Consider the following 26,682-nt stretch of genomic DNA (forward strand, 5'->3'; position numbering starts at 1 on the left):
CTTAAGCAGTCAGCCAGATTGAACAAACCTAAAGCTGTCCACACTGTCAGTTTTAAAATATTTTTGACATCACACCTGTCCCCAACTTTTTCTAATTCAAACTGCAAAATTATCTCTAGATTAAACAGTGCTGATCATCTAATGATTTTTGTGTACATTGAAGCAATTGATTACACTATATATATCTATAGTTTTCTAATTTTCAATTTTTAAATATGTATTTTGTAAATACTTTAGATTTAAAGGAGAGCCCTCAGCAAAAATCAGAAGTGCTGAATTGTCAGTAGGTACACAGGAAAGGAGGAAAGCTTTCAAGTTATCCTTTGACGAGCTAGAGTCACACACACACACACACACAGAGAGAGAGAGAGAGAGAGAGAGAGAGAGAGAGAGAGAGAAGAAAAACACAGAAAGAAAATTTTACACTATAAAAATTATTGTAACATACTGAGAAAAGTTGTCAGAAAATAAAAAAAATTGTGTATATTAGAGATGAAATTAACAACTCGGGCAATAAAATCAAATAAACATGGAATGTTGTTAGAAGAGAGACGTGAAAAGTAACCACTGGGGTAGGTAGTATACTATTAAAGAAAATGAGATCATCTTAACCATCAGTACACAAGTAGCTAATATATTTAACATCGATTTCTTATGGGTAGGTGAAAAAATTGGCGAGAATAGTTTGAAAGAAAAAGCCTTGCAATACACAGAAGAGTCGGTTTTGAGAAACCCTGGTCACATTAGGTTTCATCTTACAACCTCTTGTGAAATAAGGAATATCATTAAATCTTTGAAAAATAAATGTTCTGCTGGAGTAGATGACATCTCTAACAAGATGTTAAAATAATGTGGAGCAGTTAAGCTGATGTTCTGAGTCACATCTGTAATGCATCACTAACTCAAGATATTTTCCCAGACAAGTTAAAATATGCCATTGTCAAGCCTCTCTAAAAGAAAAGGAGTACCACAGATGTCAATAATTACCGTCAAGTATCATTGCTTACAGCATTTTCAAAAATTATTGAGAAATTGATGTAGTCAAGAGTGGTTAGCCATCTCAACAGTAATGGGATACTTAATAAATCACAGTTTGGATTTCAAAAATGCTGTTCTACTGAAACAGCAATATACAATTTCACTGCCCACATAATAGGATTTTTAAATGGTAAAATGTCACCAATAGGAATTTTCTGAGACTTGTCCAAAGCATTTGGTTGTGAGAACCATGACATTATGTTACAGAAATTACATTTTTACGGTATAAATGGAACAGGATATGAGTGGTTTAAGTCTTATCTACAGAACACGAAGCAAAAAGTTTCTTTATATGGATTAAGTGATTTAAGAAAATTTCCCACTTGCTGTTACTGGGGTGAAATACATTAGGTGTTCCACAGGGTTCGATTATGGGTCCCCCTCTGTTCTTGAAGTATGTGAATGACTTCCCCTCTTATCTGAAACAAGAAGGCTAAACTGACACTGTTTGCTGATGATACAAGAATCATTATTAATCCAGTAAAAGAAACTCTAATAGAAAATGATACAAATAATGTCTTTGGAAAAGTAGTTAATTGGTTTTCTGCGAAAGGACTTGCTCTGAACTTTGAAAAAACACAATACATCGAATTTTTTACTGTAAGAAGTACATCACCAACTTCTCTGAACTGCACAGATGGGAGTTATTCTTACAACACATCCTCCACTACTGTAATCATCCTGGCTTCAACCTCAGGTAACTCATTGTCCCTGCACCCTCCTCCCAACAGTTTCACAGTCCTCCCTTCTGTCACTCCCATTTCATTTCCCCACATCACCTTCAGCATGTGCCACTTCCGACCAGCTACTACAATCATGCAAGCCCATACACCTTCCCCTCCATCCTGTGTTCCTAGCAGGCAAACTGGCCACTTCTCTCCAAGCCACTAGCCACCCAGCCCCAGTCTCCCTCCCTGCCTGCCGCATCCTCTATCCCTCTCCCTCTAAACAACCAATGTGACACTACCTCACGACAACCAGTCCACCTGCCAAAAAATAACATTGACACTGTCAGTCTACCTGGCACCATGTAGGAGCAAAGGCATGTGTATGCATATATATAAAAAAAGAAAGATGATGAGACTTACAAAACAAAAGCGCTGGCAGGTCGATAGACACACAAACAAACACAAATATACACACAAAATTCAAGCTTTCGCAACAAACTGTTGCCTCATCAGGAAAGAGGGAAGGAGAGGGAAAGACGAAAGGATGTGGGTTTTAAGGGACAGGGTAAGGAGTCATTCCAGTCCCGGGAGCGGAAAGACTTACCTTAGGGGGAAAAAAGGACAGGTATACACTCGCACACACACACAAATCCATCCACACATACAGACACAAGCAGACAAATATGTCTGCTTGTGTCTGTATGTGTGGATGGATTTGTGTGTGTGTGCACGAGTGTATACCTGTCCTTTTTTCCCCCTAAGGTAAGTCTTTCCGCTCCCGGGACTGGAATGACTCCTTACCCTGTCCCTTAAAACCCACATCCTTTCGTCTTTCCCTCTCCTTCCCTCTTTCCTGATGAGGCAACAGTTTGTTGCGAAAGCTTGAATTTTGTGTGTATATTTGTGTTTGTTTGTGTGTCTATCGACCTGCCAGCGCTTTTGTTTGGTAAGTCTCATCATCTTTCTTTTTAGATATATTTTTTCCACGTGGAATGTTTCCCTCTATATAAAAACAAGGATGAGGTGACTTACCGAATGAAAGCGCTGGCAGGTCGATAGACACACAAACAAACACAAACATACACACAAAATTCTAGCTTTCGCAACCAACGGTTGCCTCATCAGGAAAGAGGGAAGGAGAGGGAAAGATGAAAGGATGTGGGTTTTAAGGGAGAGGGTAAGGAGTCATTCCAATCCCGGGGGCGGAAAGACTTACCTTAGGGGGAAAAAAGGACAGGTATACACTCGCACACACACACACACATATCCATCCACACATACAGACACAAGCAGACAAGTTTAAAGACCATATATATATATATATATATATATATATATATATATATATATATAACAGAGGGAAACATTCCCGTGGAAAAAATATATCTAAAAAGAAAGATGATGAGACTTACCAAACAAAAGCACTGGCAGGTCGATAGACACACAAACAAACACAAATATACACACAAAATTCAAGCTTTCGCAACAAACTGTTGCCTCATCAGGAAAGAGGGAAGGAGAGGGAAAGACGAAAGGATGTGGGTTTTAAGGGAGAGGGTAAGGAGTCATTCCAATCCCAGGAGCGGAAAGACTTACCTTAGGGGGAAAAAAGGAGGAAAAAAGGACAGGTATACACTGGCACAGGTATACACTGATGAGGCAACAGTTTGTTGCGAAAGCTTGAATTTTGTGTGTATATTTGTGTTTGTTTGTGTGTCTATCGACCTGCCAGTGCTTTTGTTTGGTAAGTCTCATCATCTTTCTTTTTATATATATATATATATATATATATATATATATATATATATATGTGTGTGTGTGTGTGTGTGTGTGTGTGTGTGTGTGTGTGTGTGTGTGTGTTTTACTCTATCTCATCAAAGGCTAACTGAAAACTAGCAAGTTTTACTTCTTTTGTATGTGCTTATCGACAGCACAATGGTTCTGCTTCTCAGTCAATGGTCTCCTTTAATCCTAAAATAATTACTTTCTACAAGAACTTTCCTACAACATTTATAAGTATTTTGCGTGCCTCAAACCCATCCATGTTCCCATTAAAGTTTGAGGGAAAGCAAGAATTCAGAACCAGCTTGTATACATCTAGTCACACTTCTGCAGATTAGCATTATTAATCAAACAACTGGCAGGTATTTTTTGGTATTTTATGCTTTCATTACAAGGAGCAACATCATAGTGACATTGGAAACTCAATGTTTTAGCAGACAGAGGCAAATATTTTGCGCCTTACATTGTATATGCTGTGTCACCTTGGTACTCGATAGCAATTCAGAGAAACATTTATAGGAATATTGTGCTAGTTACATTGTACTGTTGCGCTTTTAATGCCTGCTGTCTTGTGAACTGGAGAGGACGTTTTCAAACTAGGGAAATGTTTTTATGGACAAAAGAGGCATATATTTCAGTGAATTTGGAAACATATCTAGTAACATTTTGCACCAAACACACAGATGATGTTAGAAAAAGATAAAAAAGTGTTTAAGTCAGTAAGGGGTGCCCTTTTCATACTGGTGTGTTACTTTAAAATGCATGGTTGACACATTTTTGATACGTATTCACCATGTTTATTTGTAAATTTCCCTGATTTTAATGAATATTTCTGGCATTTTAGTGCATCTATATGTTATTTTTAGTACATAGCAATCCACCTTCTTGAATAGTAATATCATGTTTGCTAAACCCTTTCTCATTGGTGACACCTCCAAGAAGAAAGCAAAAAGGCTGTACCCAAAAGTTGTAAAGTATTTCTTTCATATGTGGTATCCCAGGCTAGTTGTTTAAGGCAGTTTTCTGATAAAATATATTCAGTATTATTTTGAAAGACTGTTGGGCCAGCAGAAACATCTGATTATTAATCTGAGTCACCTTAGTCAGTTACTCCCCCAGTGTGCTCCCTGCCGCCGTTGGATAAGCAGCTGCCAGCAGAAAGTCGTATACTCCTAGCTCACTTATTTATTACATAGTTTAATTCTTAATTTCTTTGCGTGTTTTTGGTACTTGCATTGTTTAATTCATAAATTTCGGGCGTATTATAGTATTTGAGAGTTGTAGCATCGCGTTTTAGTACCTGAATAGTGTAAAATTGCGTAGTCTCCTTCCGCCGCCGAGCAGTGTGTCAGCAGTGCGCAAGTAGCAGCATTACTGCATTTACTAGGCAATCTTGTATTTTAATAACTGTTTAAATTTTGTGACGATTTGTTTGTGCTCTCTGTAGATTAGTTCAGACTTTCTTTGCACAACAGTTTTTAGCATGGATAGGGACTGTAACTGCTGTGTTTGGATGCAGGCTGAGTTGGCATCCCTTTGCTATGCTATGCTAAAATCAGGCACGCTCGCTCCCTTGTATGCAGCGATCTGACGCCCACGACTCTATGGAAGAATCTCCGTAGCTTGGGGGTCGGAAAGGCAAAATCGGAAACTACTTTTCATGTGTCAGCTAACGAATTAAATGAATTCTTCTCTGCATCTCTGAATACCAGCACGGCTGATAATTACCATCCACAAGAATCCCCAAACAGGATAACTAACAACGATACCTTCCATCTAAAACATGTAACAACAAATACGGCAAGAAAAGCAATAATGAGAATCTCTTCTGATGCAATAGGCAACGACAGTATCGGTATAACCATGATTAAGAATGTTGCCGATATCTTAGTACCTGTCTTAACTGACATATTTAATTTTTCCCTCACGAACGGAATATACCCCACTGCATGGAAAAGAAGCATAATTCGACCCATCCCTAAGATCGAAAACCCGCAACTGCCTAGTGATTACCGACCAATTAGCATACTGCCTGCTGTTTCCAAAGCACTTGAATATATTGTTCATGACCAAATCACTGAACACCTGCATGAATTCAACCTATATGACAGATTTCAATCCCGTTTCCGTAAACATCACAGCACAAACACTGCTCTAATTAAAGTAACTGATGACCTGAAATATGCCATCGACAATCGAAAGGCAACAATATTGACGCTACTGGACTACAGCAAAGCTTTTGACACTGTTAACTTTGACATATTGTTCAGAAAAATGCAACAGCTTAATTTCTCTGATAGTGCAATGAGATGGTTTGAAAGCTACCTAAAAGACAGACAGCAGTGTGTTGTCTGCGTAAATGAAAAATCTTCCTGGAAACATGTTTCCTCGGGAGTGCCGCAAGGATCAGTCTTAGGACCACTTCTGTTTTCTTTATATGTCAACGATATTTCGTCGGTTCTGTCCTGTAAATATCATTTCTATGCCGATGACCTCCAGCTCTACCTAAGCGTCAGACCTGAAGATGTAAACACTGCAATCGCTCAGATGAATGATGATCTGTCTTCAGTAGTGACATGGGCGAAAAACCTGGGGCTTAAACTAAATGCAAAAAAGACGCAAGTAATCTTAATAGCCCATCAGAAATTAATAAGTTCAGATTTCCGCGAACGGCTACCTCCTATTCTGCTCGACGGTACTCCAATACCATATCAGAAATCAGTGAAGAACTTGGGTGTAACTTTGGATGAGCATCTCAACTGGGCGGAGAATATGGTTGCAGTGTGCCGAAAGACGTATGCTTGTCTCTATGCTCTCAAGAAGTTTCGGAACATATTTCCACAGGACTTGAAACGCCAGCTCGTGCAAGCACTCGTTCTACCGAACCTCCACTATTGTGATGTAATTCAACAAGGCATGAGTAGTGAAAACAAAAGACGGCTAGAGCTAACCATGAATGCCTGTGTGCATTACACCTGCAACATTTGCCGATATGATCATGTTAGTGCATCATACTCCGAGCTAGGGTGGCTGCGGCCGGACAAATTGCGTGACTACCACACTCCATGTCTACTTCACCGACTCCTCGTCGCGCAAGCACCCCAGTACCTTGCTTCAGAGATTAAAAACCTGTCATGCCATCATAATCGAAACACGAGGTCACTCTTATTTGGTATCCTAACCGTGCCCACTCACAAAACAAAAACTTTTGCAAACTCCTTCTCAGTTGCCGCTGTCCGCCTCTGGAACAAACTGCCCCTTACCTTGCTCAAAATTCAATCTCCTGCTGTTTTTAAGAAGAAGTTGAATCATTTCCTACTATCATCCTCATAAAGTTCTCCACAAAATTAATGTACAAGGGCAATCCCCTCATCTGTCAAATAGCAAAGCTAGCGTCTCCTATCTTGCTCCTGAGATGCCTTCCTCTTCATCTATCTCTATTAGCCACGCAATCTTCTTTTCCTTTATATTTCCTTAATTATGTTTCATCATGTCTCTCTATTCTTCTCCTCCCTTCACCATGAGTCTCCCTCATACTCCCTGCTGCCAGCACTCCTATCTAAAATCTCTCTCTTCAATAATGTCTAATTATAACAGTACTTATGATCTACGAATATAAACTCTATATGTATGTATTTTTCCAGGTGTACCTTTCTAATTGTTTATTTCACTTTTTGTACTAGATGTAGTTTAACATTCCTACTAAAACATATGAATATAAAATAAGTAGAATGCCTGGTTAGATGTAAGAGAGGGCCTGATGGCCCTAATCTTGCCAGGTTAAATAAATCAATAAATAAATAAATAAAAAATAAAAAATTTGCTCCCAGCTTCAGGCAGTGTTGGCTTCGGTGACACAGCTTGAGGCTGTTGCCAATGGGCATCACTGTGGGGGTCCGGATTGGTGGGGGTTGGTCGGGGACGGCCAGCTCGTCCCACGCATCCCCCGATTGGACTACGACTGTGGCTGCCCAGGATACTGCCCACATTGAGGCTGATCCCTCACCTGTGGTAGAGTGGGAGGTCGTCTCGAGGTGTGGCAGGGGGCGAAAGACATTCCGGAGGGCTAACAGAAGGCCTCTCCAGTTTGTCTGACGAACCAGTTTCAGGCTCTGTCTGAGGCTGATACTGATCTTCGGCCAGATATGGCTGCTTGTCCTGTTCCAGAGGTTGCCCCTCAGTCTGCAAGATCCGGGCGGTCGCAGAGGGTGGGCTTACTGGTAGTTGGGAGCTCCAACGTCCGGCGCGTAATGGGGCCCCTTAGGGATATGGCAGCAAGAGAGGGGAAGAAAACCAATGTGCACTCCGTGTGCATACCGGGGGGAGTCATTCCAGATGTGGAAAGGGTCCTTCCGGATGCCATGAAGGGTACAGGGTGCACCCATCTGCAGGTGGTCGCTCATGTCGGCACCAATGATGTGTGTCGCTATGGATCGGAGGAAATCCTCTCTGGCTTCCGGCGGCTATCTGATTTGGTGAAGACTGCCAGTCTCGATAGCGGGATGAAAGCAGAGCTCACCATCTGCAGCATCGTCGACAGGACTGACTGCGGACCTTTGGTACAGAGCCGAGTGGAGGGTCTGAATCAGAGGCTGAGACAGTTCTGCGACCGTGTAGGCTGCAGATTCCTCGACTTGAGCCATAGGGTGGTGGGGTTTCGGGTTCCGTTGGATAGGTCAGGAGTCCACTACACGCAGCAAGTGGTTACATGGGTAGCAGGGGTTGTGTGGCATGGACTGGGCGGTTTTTTAGGTTAGATGGCCTCGGGCAAGTACAGAAAGGGCAACAGCCTCAAAGGGTGTGGGGCAAAGTCAGGACATGCGGGGACCAAGCAGCAATCGGTATTGTAATTGTAAACTGCCGAAGCTGCATTGGTAAAGTACCAGAACTGCAAGCACTGATAGAAAGCACCGAAGCTGAAATAGTTATAGGTACAGAAAGCTGGCTGAAGCCAGAGATAAACTCTGCCGAAATTTTTATAAAGACACAGACGGTGTTTAGAAAGGATAGATTGCATGCAACCGGTGGTGGCGTGTTTGTCGCTGTTAGTAGTAGTTTATCCTGTAGTGAAGTAGAAGTGGATAGTTCCTGTGAATTATTATGGGTGGAGGTTACACTCAACAACCGAGCTAGGTTAATAATTGGCTCCTTTTACCGACCTCCCGACTCAGCAGCATTAGTGGCAGAACAACTGAGAGAAAATTTGGAATGCGTTTCACATAAATTTTCTCAGCATGTTATAGTCTTAGGTGGAGATTTCAATTTACCAGATATAGGCTGGGACACTCAGATGTTTAGGACGGGTGGTAGGGGCAGAGCATCGAGTGACATTATACTGAGTGCACTATCCGAAAATTATCTCGAGCAATTAAACAGAGAACCGACTCGTGGAGATAACATCTTGGACCTACTGATAACAAAGAGACCCGAACTTTTCGACTCTGTAAGTGCAGAACAGGGAATCAGTGATCATAAGACCGTTGCAGCATCCCTGAATATGGAAGTTAATAGGAATATTAAAAAAAGGGAGGAAGGTTTATCTGTTTAGCAAGAGTAATAGAAGGCAGATTTCAGACTACCTAACAGATCAAAACGAAAATTTCTGTTCCGACACTGACAATGTTGAGTGTTTATGGAAAAAATTCAAGGCAATCATAAAATGCGTTTTACACAGGTATGTGCTGAGTAGAACTGTGAGGGACAGGAAAAACCCACCGTGGTTCAACAAGAAAGTTATGAAACTACTGCGAAAGCAAAGAGAGCTTCACTGCAAGTTTAAACGCAGCCAAAACCTCTCAGACAAACAGCAGCTAAACGATGTCAAAGTTAGCGTAAGGAGGGCTATGCGTGAAGCGTTCAGTGAATTTGAAAGTAAAATTCTATGTACTGACTTGACAGAAAATCCTAGGAAGTTCTGGTCTTACGTTAAATCAGTAAGTGGCTCGAAACAGCATATCCAGACACTCCGGGATGATGATGGCATTGAAACAGAGGGTGACACGCGTAAAGCTGAAATACTAAACACCTTTTTCCATAGCTGTTTCACAGAGGAAGACCGCACTGCAGTTCCTTCTCTAAATCCTCGCACAAACGAAAAAATGGCTGACATCGAAATAAGTATCCAAGGAATAGAAAAGCAACTGGAATCACTCAACATAGGAAAGTCCACTGGACCTGACGGGATACCAATTCGATTCTACACAGAGTACACGAAAGAACTTGCCCCCCTTCTAACAGCCGTGTACCACAAGTCTCTAGAGGAACGGAAGGTTCCAAATGATTGGAAAAGAGCAGAGGTAGTCCCAGTATTCAAGAAGGGTCGTCGAGCAGATGCACAAAACTATAGACCTATATCTCTGACGTCGATCTGTTGCAGAATTTTAGAACATGTTTTTTGCTCGAGTATCATGTCGATTTTGGAAACCCAGAATCTACTCTGTAGGAATCAACATGGATTCCGGAAACAGTGATTGTGTGAGACCCAACTCGCTTTATTTGTTCATGATACCCAGAAAATATTAGATACAGGCTCCCAGGTAGATGCTATTTTCCTTGACTTCCGGAAGGCGTCCGATAAACAAAGTAAGAGCCTACGGAATATCAGACCAGCTGTGTGGCTGGATAGAAGAGTTTTTAGCAAACAGAACACAGCATGTTGTTATCAATGGAGAGACGTCTACAGACGTTAATGTAACCTCTGGCGTGCCACAGGGGAGTGTTATGGGACCATTGCTTTTCACAATATATATAAATGACCTAGTAGATAGTGTCGGAAGTTACATGCGGCTTTTTGCGGATGATGCTGTAGTATACAGAGAAGTTGCAGCATTAGAAAATTGTAGCGAAATGCAGGAAGATCTGCAGCGGATAGGCACTTGGTGCAGGGAGTGGCAACTGACCCTTGACATAGACAAATGTAATGTATTGCGAATACATAGAAAGAAGGATCCTTTATTGTATGATTATATGATAGCGGAACAAACACTGGTAGCAGTTACTTCTGTAAAATATCTGGGCGTATGTGTGCGGAACGATTTGAAGTGGAATGACCATATAAAATTAATTGTTGGTAAGGCGGGTACCAGGTTGAGATTCATTGGGAGAGTCCTTAGAAAATGTAGTCCATCAACAAAGGAGGTGGCTTACAAAACACTCGTTCGACCTATACTTGAGTATTGCTCATCAGTGTGGGATCCGTACCAGATCGGGTTGACGGAGGAGATAGAGAAGATCCAAAGAAGAGCGGCGCGTTTCGTCACAGGGTTATTTGGTAACCGTGATAGCGTTATGGAGATGTTTAGCAAACTCAAGTGGCAGACTCTGCAAGAGAGGTGCTCTGCATCGTGGTGTAGCTTGCTCGTCAGGTTTAAGAGGGTGCGTTTCTGGATGAGGTACCGAATATATTGCTTCCCCCTACTTATACCTCCCAAGGAGATCATGAATGTAAAATTAGATAGATTCGAGCGCGCATGAGGCTTTCAGACAGTCGTTCTTCTCGCGAACCATACGCGACTGGAACAGAAAATGGAGGTAATGACAGTGGCACGTAAAAGGCCCTCCGCCACACACCGTTGGGTGGCTTGCGGAGTATAAATGTAGATGTAGATGTAGATGTACTCCTGATTAATTTTGGCAGTTGCTAACTAGGGATGGTAAAAATTGACTGGTTTTGGTTCAGAATAACCAGCATTTTTCGGTATTTTTTTACTAATAACCAAGTAAAAACATCAGTTATTCATAGCAGCTGTACTGAAATGTTTCATTTTTAAATAAACCTTTTTCAAGGAATGAGTAATTTTTATTTGTAAAATTTGCATTGCTTTGAAATATTGCGTTATTGTGGAAAAAGGGAGAAGCTATGGATTTTAGTAACAATGCCAGCAGCAACAAGGAACAAACACATGGCATAAGAATTGGTACAGCATTGCTGAGACAATAATGTACCTGATACCATGTGGAGTGGCCTTTTGTATGGGATGCATGTACATGCTGTGTGCAAGACTTGCCCCATCTGGTTTATATGACAGTTGGTCATCAACCGTGTTAGAGAATGGCACCATTCCGAGTCTGGAGGTTTTTACAAAGTGTGGTATTAGTGAAGTACAATGCCCCATTTGCTTTAAAAGATTAAAATGGGAGGAACCACAAAAAATTTGTGATACAAGGAGAAAATGTAACATTTAGCAGTTCATTCATAGTTTGCAATGAAAATAGAAAGCAGCTGATCTGCTGCTTGTGTCTATATAATAGAAGAGGCATTCAAATGAATCCCAGTCACTAGTAAAAAGGGTAATGATTTTATTGACTCAAAAATGTAGTTATACACATTACACACACTCAAAAATAGCCGCCAAAACTGTTGGCACATTTATCCCATTGCGATACTCGACGGTTGATTTCATCCTTGAAGAAGTTAGTAAGCTGCTGTCGGATCCAGGCCTGGACCCAGTCACACACTTCGTTGTTCGTGTGACATTGCCCAGTAACCGATGAATCTCATCCACTGTGATTCTGCAGTTCTCCAAGACTAAAGCATTCACTTCCACATCCATTTACGGTGTGATTACCCAATGAGCCTGTCTAGGATGAGCATCGTCTTCCAGTGAATTGTGCCCCTCAAGGAATCGTTTGCGCCATTCCACAACACTTGAATAACCCAGACTGTACTCACTGTACACAGCCTTCATCTGTTAATACATTTCATGGCCTCCAACTCCCTGTGCCGCCAAAAATCAAATCACTCCTCGTTGTTCCTGTTGACTTGCCTGCATGTTTGGTAGTGGACGATAACGTGTGTAACCACCTTCTCTTCAGCGTGAAACCACATTGTCGCTATACTACATCAAACGCTGCGCACGTGTCAGGCTCTATTCCCCCAGTTACTTGGTGCCACCTTACGTGTAAGGCAAAGGCAGGCGTACTAACCAGGTTTCATTTGAATGGACCTCATATGCCTTTATCTGCTTGTTGCTCTTGAAAACGGACATATTAACATGAAAAACAGAGTCTTCAAACTCAATTTTCACTCCTTAGCACTGACTTCGTCCAAATAGTGAATGGTCCAGAATTACAACATGATTTTTGAGTAGAATTTTAAAAAATTAGAAGCAATAGGTGATTTTTTGTGGTAGTCAGCCGCTTATCACTTTTCGAGAAAAGCAGGGAATGGTGGACAGACTAACTTTTCTTTTATTAGCCTGTTTTATTTAATATTTTGATTCTATGTATCTTTAAGTCATAATGTTTGAATCTTTCTGTGATTTCTACATTTAATATATGAAATAATAGAAATAAGAAACTGAAAAACACTTATTTCAGAAACTGGTTATTTTGTGCAGTTTTAATAATCTGGTTAAACTGGCATTGGAAAAAACCTATATAACTGAAAACCAGCAGTGTCACTGATAACCGCCATCCCTATTGCTAATCCTAGTGTTCCTGCTTATTGCTATGCACCCACACCTCCTGGAGAGCCCCATGCATCTTTCCAACATATGTTCTGCAAGATGTTGATAATTTCTGAACTTTCTCGTTCCAGTTTCACCCAATCTTCAATTACTAATATCATGTTTGGTGACCATCCAAGGCAGTTATTGAGAGTGAAATTTACGACACTGTTAACAAGAATTGTAGCTACTAGTGAGCCTGCTGCTGAGCAAAATTTCCCATTATTGAATAGAAAGTTACAAGTCTCGCTAATGCATCCTTGTATTAGTACTTGAATGCTTAATGAACAACCAATATTTATGTTTCTGCAAGTTAATAAGAATATTTGTTTGCTTTCTTTTTAAATATTTTTTTGTTTGTATTGCCATTTCCCAACAAAACTGATATTAAATACTGTATTTCTTAGTTTGCTAGGTCCAGAACTGTGGAATATATTTACATCTTTAGAGCATTCTTTTGATACTGCATCTGGTGAAATAGTTGTATCAAGTCCATTTATAAGTAAAAATGGATTCCGAATTGTCATATCTGAAGGTATGTTTACATTCTTCATGATTGGGCATGCTTTTTTAAGTTCAGATACAAGTGCCAATGTATGTATGAATTTCACAATGTTTCAGGCCCAGACGATGATTCTGCTTCCATTTCACACATTGCTAGTACTGTTAGATTCTATGATGTTACGGAGTTAAAAGAGATATTGCAAATATTGAAAGTGAAAGGCTCAAATTGTGCCTTGGAGCACTGCCGACCTTTAAAGATCCTTAACTATTTCAAGGTAATGACTCAAACATCAGATAAAACTAGAATTATTGGTGGCAGTAGTACTTTATCTTATTCTTTTATGGAAGCTGAAAGTAATCTGAAAATGACTGATTTGAAGCATTAACCGATTTAATGTGGTGGGCCTCATTAGTCCTTGTAAAAAATTAATTACTGCCAGTAGTCATACATAAATGTGACACACTTCCTAGTTTTGGTACTAATAGTGCCTTCCTCTGGAAGGAGACAGATGAAGCTTCAGCTCTGCCTATCCTTATTCTCACTGCAGGTGGTCTGATTGACCTGCCCTTCCTTTTCAGCCTTCTACAACCTATCCCTCTCTCTTCCCCGAGGAAGGAACTATTAGTTCTGAGTGATAAGAAGTGTTTCAGCAGTACTACATATTTCTGCTCCTGCAGGTAAGCACTGCCTCATAATTTTGTTAGTTTTCTTGACTGAATTTTCTTTTGATATAGTTAAATAATGTAGTATAAATTTTGATACATGTAAGTGAGCAACTGGAGCATAGAAGAAACTTGAAATAGAAGTCTCCCAGTTTCTGACAGTCAGTCCTTATAAAATAGAAGTTTGAGACATTACTCTTATACCACTACTCTTAATGCAGTTGTGACCATTAGAAATTCTATTTTTCCTGTGATTGAAGCCTGTATTGTTAGCAAGTTCAGTTTATAATCACTTATCAGCATTATGGCCCCTGATATTGAGCTGTTCACAAGATGAAGTGTGAAGTGTGATAAATAAAAATTCATAAAAATAGTGAAGTCCATTTCTTAACCCCTGTTTCTATAAGATTAACTTAACTTGGAGAACTTAGCCCTTGTGGGGTCTCACTCCATAAATTCAGTATTTTTTTGCTCTCCACACTGAAGCCTTTCCACTATTTTTTTTCTATTCTGCATAGGAAGCTTCCATTTCTATTGATATATATATTGCACAAACTCATTTGGAGTTCCACACAAAGAACAAAAAACTAATGCATTCAAAAAATCTCTTATGACATGTACCCATGTAAAAAATAATGAAGGTACTCATAACTAGTTTTACACATGTATCTAAAATGAAGACAGTTTTTATGGTCTGCTTCTATTCTTTGCCTCTCTGCAGTACTCTCGTATCAAGTATGTTCTGTTGGCTTTGAGTGTAAATATCAAATTATGATCTGTATGATACTGTGACAATCAAAATAAAAGTGAACTGGTGAGGGAAATTGTGTTGACAAAGATTTCAGATTGATAGGGCATTTGGAGAAATGCCTCATTAGAAAAGTTTTCGTGTATTGGTTGACATTTTTGACATTTTCGAAGTTCCCAAAGAGATCCTCTGTTGCATGTTGCATCATAACGGAGAACCTTGGGGGGGGGGGGGGGGGGGGGAATCTTTTAATGTGCTAGAGTACACATTACATATTTATGCACACACGTGGGTATGCGTGACACACACACACACACACACACACACACACACACAGAGAGAGAGAGAGAGAGAGAGAGAGAGAGAGAGAGAGAGAGAGAGAGATCAGTAACCTAACTCTCTTTCAAAACAACAGTTCAACTCATGGCATCAGTGCCAAGAATAAGAACTCTCTTTATAAGGACTTAAATTCATTCGCTTTTTCCCAGAAAGTTGTCCATTATTTAGAAACCTATAATTTCAGTTTCCCACCAGCAACCATAAAACTTAGCAACTAATAAAGCATGCTCTTAAAATGAGCCTGAAGGATTTATTGGGAACCAACTCTTCTATTCAAGTGATGAATTTCTTAGCAGAACCACTTGAACTTTCCATTGACCACATCACATAACATAAATTCTACAAGACAAATGACTTAGACACATCTTTGTTGGAGCAGTGTGATCATTAAAGTGTATATGTTTAACTGTTTGTGGTAAGCTTTTTAATTAATATTTAAATGAAATGTCTGTGAAATGTTTTACTTTTTTCACATTCTTGAGAACCATTTGACTTAGGGTGGTGAGCATCAGACTAGTATAAATTACTCTTGTAATAACTCTTACTCTTTAGTCTGGACTACGTTAGTAAATTACATCTGTAGTAATATAGTAACTGTTGGAGAGCTCAATTTCTGTTTACTTCTTTAGTTATAACTATAGTAGTAACACCTTTTTACTAAAGAAGTAAGTCATTTCTGCACACTGCTGGCATGTGCATTTTGTTTTCTCTCAGAAAATATTGATTCTCGGCAGACATTATTGCATCATCTTTTGACAATTCTATCTATAAAGGGTTATTAAAATTCAAAAAAGCTAAATGCTATTGCATTAATGATAAGATTGGTGTATTATAAAAAATAAACATGCTGTTAATGGATGAATGTATTATTCAGTCCTTAACCCCACCATCTACAACTACCACTGTACATTGTTGGGGGTGGGGGGACGTGTTACTCAAGCAACGCCATATACAATATTTTTGCCGCTTGAGATATGAGCTAACAGCAACCTGGAGGTAGCCAAGGACAATTTAAGTGTTAAGGGAAATCCAAAACAAACATACCAGAAAGTGAAAAAGAGCAGTCTGCTGAAATAATGAATAAGTGCATAACTACTATTGAATTTAAAAAGCATCATGTCAGCATGCTAAAAAGGAAAAAGGATGCTTGGGAAAAAGACACCTTGAATACAGTGCAGAAGCTCTTACACATAAGATCACAAGAGCAGCTTAAAGTAATGTGGAAAGAAATGAAAGTGAAAGAAAAGGAAATGAAACCTGAATGTAATCAAGAACAATTCCAAACTGGCAGTGGAGTAGCCGAGCTGGAGATAGATGATATAAGCCAAATGGATATTGACACACTTCCACAGGTTTTTGAGGACCTAGCTGGAGTTAATGACAGTGACACAACTGAATACAGTGTGATCATTTCTAGCAACGTTGATGATGAAAAGTACTCAGAAGATAGCGATGAAACTGCTGAATGTGAAACTTTATCCTGTAGTCACGAACCTCGGCTTGCATTCTGTGGTGGGAGCTTGTCAGAAGATGCAACAATGAAAAAAAGGCATAGAACATGCTATTGTAGTGAAGAACAGGGAGTTGTTGGAAGAAGCAGATGAACGTCATTCATTAAAAACGTGTTTAATATGAGAGGAATATAATGCAAAAATGTTGTTACTTGAAAGACAAAGAAAAATCACGAAAGAAGAGCATAACCTTAAAATGGAAGTTATGAATAAATTCATGAATGAAATGGAGTAAACGGTAGATACTGATTCTTCAGGCAATGTGCTCAAGAAATTTAGGTTTTTGTAAATGAGTATGAATATGTTTTATATGTATAAAACAAATTTTATTTTCTGGATATTTTTTCCAATGGTTAATATGTTCTTGTTTCACATTACATAGTATTCGTGTCTATGATTCAGCATCAGTAATTTAATTTTTCTAATTACCACATTCTAATATTTATTTGTATTTAGCAAGATTATGGAAGTAGACATCTTGTTTTTCTTAGAAATAATCGAAACATCTGTATTCAATAACTTTGTATACTGAAACAAAAAATAAAATTAAAATATTAATCCCCCATTTGCAAACGAGGAAGAAGAAGAAGAAAATAGAGAAACATGGCTATAAATTAAACATAAATAAAATGGGTCACCTTTTACAGCAGTAGTAACAATCCAGTGCTTATTCGTTCATTTAAGAAGGGAAAGTCTCTATACTAACTTGTTATTTTACTAACAAATTAAATACATATCTTCTGGTAAACCTTCCGCGATGTAAGGTCGTGGTCCATGAAACTCTTCAGCTCCTAACGTTTCGTCCAGAGCTGCGCTGGACATCTTCAAAGGGGTGTTTCTCCTCCGGTGAGTCTTGCCGACTGACGGGTCGGACGTCTGAGAGCGACTTATATATCGTAGAAATATAAGTCGCTCTCAGACGTCCGACCCGTCAGTCAGCAAGACTCACCGGAGGAGAAACACCCCTCTGAAGATGTCCGGCGCAGCTCTGGACGAAACGTTAGGAGCTGAAGAGTTTCACGGACCACGACCTTACATCCTGGAAGGTTTACCAGAAGATATGTCATCCGGTCGTGAAAGCCTTCATACTAAAATTAAATACAATTTTAAGTAAAGCAATTAAGTAGAACAGATCTCCTGATACCTTGGCCTGCAGCATCTGCTTATGGCTGAAATGAATGTTGGTCAGTGTCATTCACCTCCACAACATCAGGGTGAAACACATCTCCAACTTTTACTCCAAGGTTGTGCAGAACTGCAGCAGCCACAATAATATTCCCACACTTGTTTCATATATATCACATTGTTTTAGTGAGAGTTTGAGAATTTTTCTTCCAAACACCAAATGTATGCTCTGTTGCACATCTGGCAACAATATGGGCTCTAATGCAGTGCCCTTTGATTCCTGTGTGTGGTCAAAACATGGGAGTCATAAGTTGTTTGGATAGAGCATATCCACTATCTCCAAAAAGCAACCCATCATATTGTCCATTTTCAAATTCTGCTGCAACTCTACTATTGCCCAAATGCGGGAATCATGCATGGAACCTGGCCAGCAGCTTACTACATTCAAAGTTTTCATATTGGAATCACAGACAATTTGTACATTTTAATGGAAAACAAATTCTTGCAATTTCTGTATAGTTCTGCTTTTGCTCCAGAAGGACAATGTACAGGTATCTGTACACCATCTATGACGCCTATGACATTCGGGAATCCACCGGTTCGATAGAATTCAATTTCGTTCTTTGATATATTGTCTTGGATCTGTGGCATGGACACAAACATTGGCTTTAATGCAGTTAAACTCTTTATTGCACTGTTAAAAGCTCTTTCAGAAGTAGTATGATGGATGTTAATGAGATCCCCTGCTGTGATTTGATAAGTACCAGCACAAAAGAGTCACAGTCCACAGAGAATTTGCAGCTTAGAAGACAAAGCACAGTTCCTGTCAAAATTATGCTGCAATAACGGCTCCAGGTACTGGGAGATGAAGCAGCTTGCACAGGATAGAGTAGCATGGAGAACTGCATCAAACCAGTCTCAGGACTGAAGATCACAACTAAACTAACGGTTCCAGAATACCAAGCATTGACTCAAAAGATTCCTCACAAAACGAAACTGCTCATTAAAATCATTGTCGTTGTACATCGCAAATGTGTTTGTTCTCCCCATTAAAATCATCATACTTGGAATGCTACCTCTTCCTCCATCTCCATATATTCTTCATAGTCCAGGTAATCCATAGGATTTGATATTTAACACACAGAAACCAAAGAACACACCTTACTTTCTAACTTAACTCCTACTACTGCTTACGAGTAAATTTTGGCCTCATTTCCTCCTGAAGCTGCTATTGCAGTAGTGTGCTCATTGATAGTGCTCTCCACCAGTTACAGAGTAAATAAGTACTTCAAGAGTAAATGAAAAATTAATTCATTTTTAATTTACTCTTTTAGTTCAGTACTCTTTAATGGAAGACAGCGATTTCCTTCTCTCTTAGTGATTTACTACTTTAGTTTACTTTCTTTTGGTTGGTGCTCACCACCCTTAGGATCTGCAGAAGGAATATCAACATATTCAGGTCTTTTATAAATATGTATTAAATGTTTTTGTTTTCTGGCTTTTCTGTGTCCTCGTGGATTTTCTCACTATGAGTCTACAGAACAAACAGTGTATCTGATCTTATTTCCTCTGACTAGAATTACTTGGCCGCAGAGTTTTGGGTAGCTAAGGAGAGCTGCTTATTGACTTGAAGCATGCTGAACCATTACAATTGATCCAGAGGGCTGTGCAGAATATGCAAAGGATGGATGCTGTCATTAGTTTTGGTCCTTCTCCAAGACAACACTCAGCCAGCCGTTTCCACCTTTGCTATGGCAACTGTGCCTCCAGTTCATTTGGATGTTTTTTATAATTTTCCTTTAGCCTGGTTGTAATGAAAAGTAGATTGAATCTGTTTGTACATCTGAAGTAGCAGTTTGGAGGAGGCATTTCACAATAAATGAGAAATTGCAGGTCAGTGATGTGGGATGTGCGCAACACCTGACAGTGGGCTTCTATGTGAGAGGTATAAATATATTAGTACAGCATGTGAGATAAATACCTTGGACCATGTTAGTGTCTGCATGAAATTCGTGTGACACAATAGCTCAGTTTAGTAAATACTGACATTTTCATGTGGTCCTCATATCTCTTGGGCTGAGGTGTGCATTACCTAAAAAAATTAAATAGATCAGTTTGAAAACCAGTTATTTACTAAGCATGATTGTATAATAGTCCTTTCTATAATTTGTGAACCAGCTCTCATATCTTGTTAAGTCACGTTTGATGACAGAAAAGGTCTAGAAGTAACTAGATGTTGAACTCATGGTCACTGGGATTATAATGTGATCCACACTTAGCCACAGCCATTTGAATAATAAATACTAAAAACCATATTAGGGAGGAAAGTTGCTACCCACCATCTAGTGGAGATGCCGAGTTGCGATAGGCACAACAAAAAGATTCACACAATTATAGCTTTCGGCCATTAAGGCCTTTGTCAGCAATAGACACAATACACATGTGCACGCGCCCAGACCCCCCCCCCCCCCCAAACACACACACACACACACACACACACACACACACACACACACGGGCAAACGGGCAAACGCAAACGCAACTTGCACACACGTCTGCAGTCTCAGATAACTGAAGCCACACTGCGAGCAGCAGCACCAGTGCATGATGGGAGTGGTGAGTGGGTCTAAGGAGGAAGCTAGGGCAGGGAGGGGGAGGGATAGTATGGGGGGGGGGGGCGGTGGACACTGAAGTGTTGCAGTTTAGACGGAGGGCAGGTGAGAAGGGGGGCGGGGGGGGGGGGGGTTAGCGGAAAGGAGACAAATAAAAAGAAATTTAAAGACTGTGTGTGAAATGATGGCTGTGTAATGGTGGAATGGGAACAGGGATGGGTCTGGATGGGTGAGGACAGTGACTAATGAAGGCTGAGACCAGGAGGGGTACCGGAACGTAGGATGTATTGCAGGGAAAGTTCCCACCTGCGCCGTTCAGAAAAGCTAGTGTTGGTGGGAAGGATCCATATGGCACAGGTTGTGAAGCAGTCATTGAGACGAGGGATATCATATTTGGCAGCGTGTTCAGCAACAGGGTGGTCCCCTTGTTTTTTGACGGCCATTCATATAGACAAACAGCTTGTTGGTTGTCGTGCCTACATAGAATGCAGCACAGTGCTTGCAGCTTTGCTTGTAAATCACATGACTGGTTTCACAGGTAGCCCTGCCTTTGATGGGATAGGTGATTACAACTACAAATGGATTAGTCAAACTGTAGTTTAAATGTGGTAAATGTTCTTGAAAGGCCAAAGTATATGGTATACATTCCCATGATTGGCAAAGCAATGTAATTTGCTGCCCACTCACCACTCCCACTCCCTCCAATCCTGCCAGAGTGCTAAGCTTGAGCAGCTGTGAAACACAGACTGCAATATAATCTAGGTTGCAAGTCATATGTAACAACAGCAACTAATACACAAATAAAAGATCGCAGTCATGATCCAGTCCAATTCACGTGCTTGTATTCATCCCACCATCTGTTGGTACCACCTCCGACTGTGAGTCTTACTGCTGTAATTTATTCTCGCAGCAGCAATTACAGTCAGTGTATTTTGATTGATAGACATTTCATTTTGGACAAATTTTCCTTTGTGTTTCATCTCAATGTCAGCATCGCAAGCTGGTAATGTTTTGATCCCATATTCTAATACATGGATAGCGGCTGAATTTCTCATTTGCAACCCACTTAGTAAATCATTGCGGTCTCTCATAATCAAATAAAATATTGATCTGGTTGCAGAAACAAGTAATGTTTTTTTGAAGGGTAACATTTTCACCGTTGAATGTTACTTTCAATTAAAAAGCAGCATAATGTTTGTAGACGACATCCATACATGTATGAGAACTTTTATTGCAAACCTGTTCAAATACAACAAGAGTTTGTAAGCTGATGGAATTTGGTGCTATTTTCTCCCATGTTTCACAAAATTGTCAAATTTTAAGCAGGGCAATAGATTGTTGTAGTGGCTAGTCTATAGTTTCTTGTGTATCCCTTGCACTAGCACTGTGCCAGTCAAATGTCACATGATTATTCGAGCTACATCGATACTGTATCGAACGTTTTGGCATATTGGGAAACTTGAGCCTGTTCAAAGGTGAGTATCATTTGCCCAGCCCTAACATTCCAAATTCTTAAAAATAAATCTACAGATGACCTCAATAGCCAGAGCTTCATCTGTAGGATAAATGTAAGACAACCCCTATATACTTTATTAAACAACGTAAAAATATTAACCTCGGCAGCAATAGTTTAATCAGTGAATATAAGACAACCCTCTATTTTTTGAATGATGAATTGGGGAAAAACCTCGTGTTATAATTCGATAAATATGGTAGCTCCTCAGTAGGCCTCACATGGGCTGAGTGTGATTTCATGGGAACTGGTGTTACCTCTGCAGCAAGGCCATGGGCAACTCATACTTAAGAATACATTAATTAACATTTCAGTTGGTTTCTTTCTTTCTTTCCCTCTCTTTTCACATCATGCTGCTTTGTTATGGCACACAATTTTACTCGGTGGTGCGCTGCACTAGCTGGCCGCTGTGGCCAAGCAGTTCTAGGCGCTTCAGTCTGGAACCCCACTGCTGCTACAGTCACAGGTTTGAATCCTGCCTCAGGCATGGATGTGTGTGATGTCCTTAGGTTAGTTAGGTTTAAATAGTGCTAAGTCTAGGGGATTGATGACCTCAGATGTTAAGTCCCATAGTGCCTAGAGCCATTTGAACCATTTTTGCACTGCACTACTCCAGTACAGGAAGCTGACTCAAGGAGAATACTCTGAGCCCACGCGGTTATGCAACTCAGTGGTAATACTGCAATGTTTCATATACAAAACAGATAACAAAAGTACTCAAACAGCTTCCCATTTCTAACAACTAAACTATTATATGATTTAAATATGATGACCATCCATCATTCACCAGCTAGGTAGACATACTGTTCACGCTACTCTCCTGGAGGGATATGTAACACCACACATTGACTGTTACGGTTCTTGTAGTAGGAAGCTGTCAGATCAGCATTAGTTTACAATATCAAATTATAAGTTGCCCATGTAACCAGAATAGTTTCTTCCTTAGCATAAGCCACAAATTGTGCAAGCTGTTGCAAGCAATAAGGTCTTCACATTCAGTAATTCAATTCTATATGCATGATCTGACATACTGCATACTTTGTGAGTCCACTGGTGGTCATTAACTTTCTGTGACTATTCTCCTTTGTCTCTGGACAAATTGTGGCATTCATTCCATTCAGAATGCCAGCATCTCTGCGCCATGGTGGCAGAATTCCAGTCCTAATAATGTGCAGCAATCTGTGCTTGTTGTTGAACAGTGAGGCAATCGGTCATCTTTTAAATTGCTTTGTGCAGCTTCTTTCATTGCAACCGTCTGTACTGCTGACAATGTAAAAACAAGTGCTGGCTGAGGGGGAAAGAAGAGGAAGGGGAGGCAGTGAGGGAGATGGAATAAATGGTGCATGCAGAGCACTAGTCTGGCCTGGCAGCCAGACACGAACATATCCATTTGGACAGTATGGTGAAATTTTACATTAATGGGCTATGGCAGCAGATGACTGACGTGAGTGCCTTTGCTAACAACACAACATGGCCTGCAGTGCCTCACCTGGGCTCATGTCCATATCGGTTGGACCCTAGATGACTGGAAAACCGTGACCTGGTCAGATATGTCCTGATTTCAGTTGGTAAGAGCTGATGGTAGGATTCGAGTGTGGTGAAGACCCCTCAAAGCCACGGACCCAAGTCATCAGCAAGGCACTGTGCGAGCTAGTGGTGGCTCCATAATGTTGTGGTCTGTGTTTACATGGAATGGATTGGATCCTCTGGTCCAACTTTACTGATCATTGACTGGAAATGGTATGTTTGGCTACTTGGTGACCATCTGCAGCCATTCATGGACTTCAAGTTTCCAAACAACAATGGAAAGTCTATGGATGACAATGCGCCATGTCACCTGTCAGGGCTACAGTTTTTCGTGATTGGTTTGATGCACATTATGGACAATTCAAGCGAATGATTTGATTTTCCAGATCACCCAACATGAATCCCTTTGAACATTCGTGGGACATAATCCAGAGGTCAGTTTGTACAAAAAATCCTTCACCATCAAGACTTTCACAATTATGAGTGGGTACAGAGGCAGCATACTCACTAATTCTGCAGGGGACTTCCAGCAACTTGTTGAGTCCATGCCATGTCACTATGCTGCACTACACCAGGCAAAAGGAGGTCCAACATCATCATAGAAGGGTTTTCATGGCTTTTGTCACCTCAGTGTACATGTCTCTGTGACAGTGAGTGGCAACATAAATACTAGTATGCAACACATCACTTCACATACTAAGTATGTGAAAATGTATTTTGGCTTAGATTGAGAAGTAGGTGCCCTTGCAAATTTTAATACTTAATGAGTACTTGCATAGTTTTATCATCAATAGTAGTGCATCTGAGCAAAACGGTGTAAAATTTATCAACAGACATTTGTTTAGTTTCTACAGTAGATTTTAGGAGTTAAGCCTACTTAAAGCTTTGGCCAATATGGTATCTAATATATTATTTTCTGCTGGCTCTCAAGGCATTGTTTCGTGCAACATAGGAAAGTACAAATAAAGTGTGAGTGGAAATGAAGCAGAATCGATTTTGTAATGGGTATTCCAATGTCCAGAGCTCTCACAAATTTTGAAGTGATACAACAAAATTATCACAATTTTTTGCACTAGTTTTGAAACATTTCATTTGTACTTCACCTAAAATCTGGAACACCTGATGTAATGGGTTAATGTGAGCTCAGAAACAAAAAGTATTTTCTTTCGTCTCCTCATGATACCTTGTGGCCATTGTGTTGTTGTTGTTGTTAGACGAGAAAGTAAATATGAGCATCTTTGGCCGACACTCAGACAGCTGCAGTTCGACAACTAGTTTAGGTAGAAATCATAGATAATAAAAACTAAAAAAAAGGCACCTGGAAGCTCTATGCTAGTTTTAGTTCCAAAATGATAAGAGAATAGGATAGCGCAAGAATAAAAGGAAGTGGTTACTGCATAGGATAACACAGAGTCTAATAAACAGACATTTTGGAGGTGCTTATGGGGTGCAAAAGAAACCCCATTTGTTTTATTTATTGTAGAGAATTATTGTCAACAAACTAGTATATGTTGTTTCCTCTATTAAGAAATCCAAGAAAATGTCAGGTTGTAATTAGTGTTTTCTCTATTTTCAGAGTGAAGCTGTAACCATATGCCGTAAAGCTGCAGATACAATGAATTACAGTGACTTGACAACTAATCTTACGTACTGGGAAAAATATTTAAAAGAACAATCTTCATCATGCTTACACAGGAAACTGATTTTTGTGCCATTCCATACAATCAATTCTTGAAGATACCAAACAGAAGAAATTTCTGAAATTAATGGATGGTATACAATACTTGATGGTGTACAATACTCAGGGATTGGTTTAAACTAATTTGTTCCAGACCGACATTACACTGTTTTGTAAATATTTGTGAAACAGATGTGACTGTGAGGGTGTCAGATATTTGATTAGGCATGAATGTTATATGACCACATTTCACCTACCAATGTGTCAGAAATATTTTTGGTGTAGTAGAAAAGATCACCAGAAACATGGCAGTTTGAGTTAATCTTGGGTAGTGCACATAAATCACTTCTGATAGTTTTCAGAAGAGGCATTTATGAAACTTAGAATTGAAAACAAAATCAGCAGCATTAATGTTTGAGCATTGATGAACTCTTCTCGGGAGATGAGCTGAGCAGTGGTGTCGTCTTATTGAAATGTTTCAGTGATGATGGGTACAAAACTCATCAAAACATTGCAACAAGATGACGGCACCACTCGGCTATGACTCGAGAAGAGTTCATCAATGGAATACACCAAGAAAGCCTGCAATTGCAATGTTTGAGCATGCACACAATTTCATTAATTACAATAATTTACAAGTGAGATTATTTTTAAGCATCATTGTCAGAATAAAATGGAGCATTAGTATCACTGTTAAAAGGTCACCCACAGTGTTTCAGATTTTATGGAAGCAAATAAAAAACAATGTATATTGTGTAAATAAAATTTTGTTTGGTAATTTTGCCAGTGACAGTTCTGATTCTCTCCTCCAAGTTAATAAAATTCACCTATCACTCTTAGCTATATATTTTAATGTGTGCAATAATGCAATTTTTTTTTTTTTAATGAAACATCGTTTTCTCAGTAGCATCTAGTACTTTTAGTGATTTGTTATATTGATTGCAGGTACACTGATGACCAGTTAGACAACATGATACAATTATCACTTTTCCTAGTTCATAACGTTATTCATAAACTTTGTGTGTTGCAGAAAGAGTTGTGTAGGGAAAATGGTAGAGTTCAAACAGTGGAAGGAGTGAAGGCAACCACCCAGTGCACTGTTGAGGCTTTGAAAGACAGAAAAGCACATCCTCCCCCTCCCCCCCCCCCCCACCCCGTTAGTTCTGAGAAGGGCATTGTCCAAAAACCTTAAACTTGTTTATGTGCATTTCTAACATTCATTGCCTCAACTACGCTATTAATGCTTACCTTTACACATTCCATTCTTTGTATTCCCTCCAAGACTACCCAGAAAATGGTAGTATGTTATAAGGGGAAGGAGGAAATGGACTAAGAGTGCATTCAAAGGGAACATGCTTGCTACCAAAATCATTCTGTGTGTTAATGCAGCTATAAGAATTTACAGTTGTCCTGTTGTCGCAAAATAACTGTTACCTGATAATATCCCTATTACCACTTACCGTAAAAATGACATGTTAAGAAGACAGGCACAATTAAATGACACATCAAACATTGGAAACTCCAGGTA

At 39.8% G+C, this 26,682-nt stretch overlaps 1 protein-coding gene across 4 annotated transcripts in view; it reads left to right on the top strand.

Moving 5' to 3' along the window:
- LOC126260936 (PMS1 protein homolog 1-like) overlaps window positions 1–25,891 on the top strand; it is a 116,028-nt gene extending 90,137 nt beyond the window's left edge. For 3 of the 4 annotated variants that reach the window (XM_049958440.1, XM_049958442.1, XM_049958443.1), the window contains 3 exons: window positions 13,342–13,469; window positions 13,556–13,713; window positions 25,053–25,891. In XM_049958440.1, coding sequence (XP_049814397.1) covers window positions 13,342–13,469; window positions 13,556–13,713; window positions 25,053–25,211 — 445 coding nt within the window. In that variant the 3' untranslated portion in view covers window positions 25,212–25,891. Of the gene's footprint in view, window positions 1–13,341; window positions 13,470–13,555; window positions 13,714–14,017; window positions 14,117–25,052 lie in introns of all 4 variants that reach the window. The other variant, XM_049958441.1, reaches the window with a different exon arrangement.
- The last annotated feature ends 791 nt before the right edge of the window (window positions 25,892–26,682 follow it).

Source organism: Schistocerca nitens, chromosome 5 (genome assembly GCF_023898315.1).
Source record: "Schistocerca nitens isolate TAMUIC-IGC-003100 chromosome 5, iqSchNite1.1, whole genome shotgun sequence".
Taxonomy (NCBI): Eukaryota; Metazoa; Arthropoda; class Insecta; order Orthoptera; family Acrididae; genus Schistocerca; species Schistocerca nitens.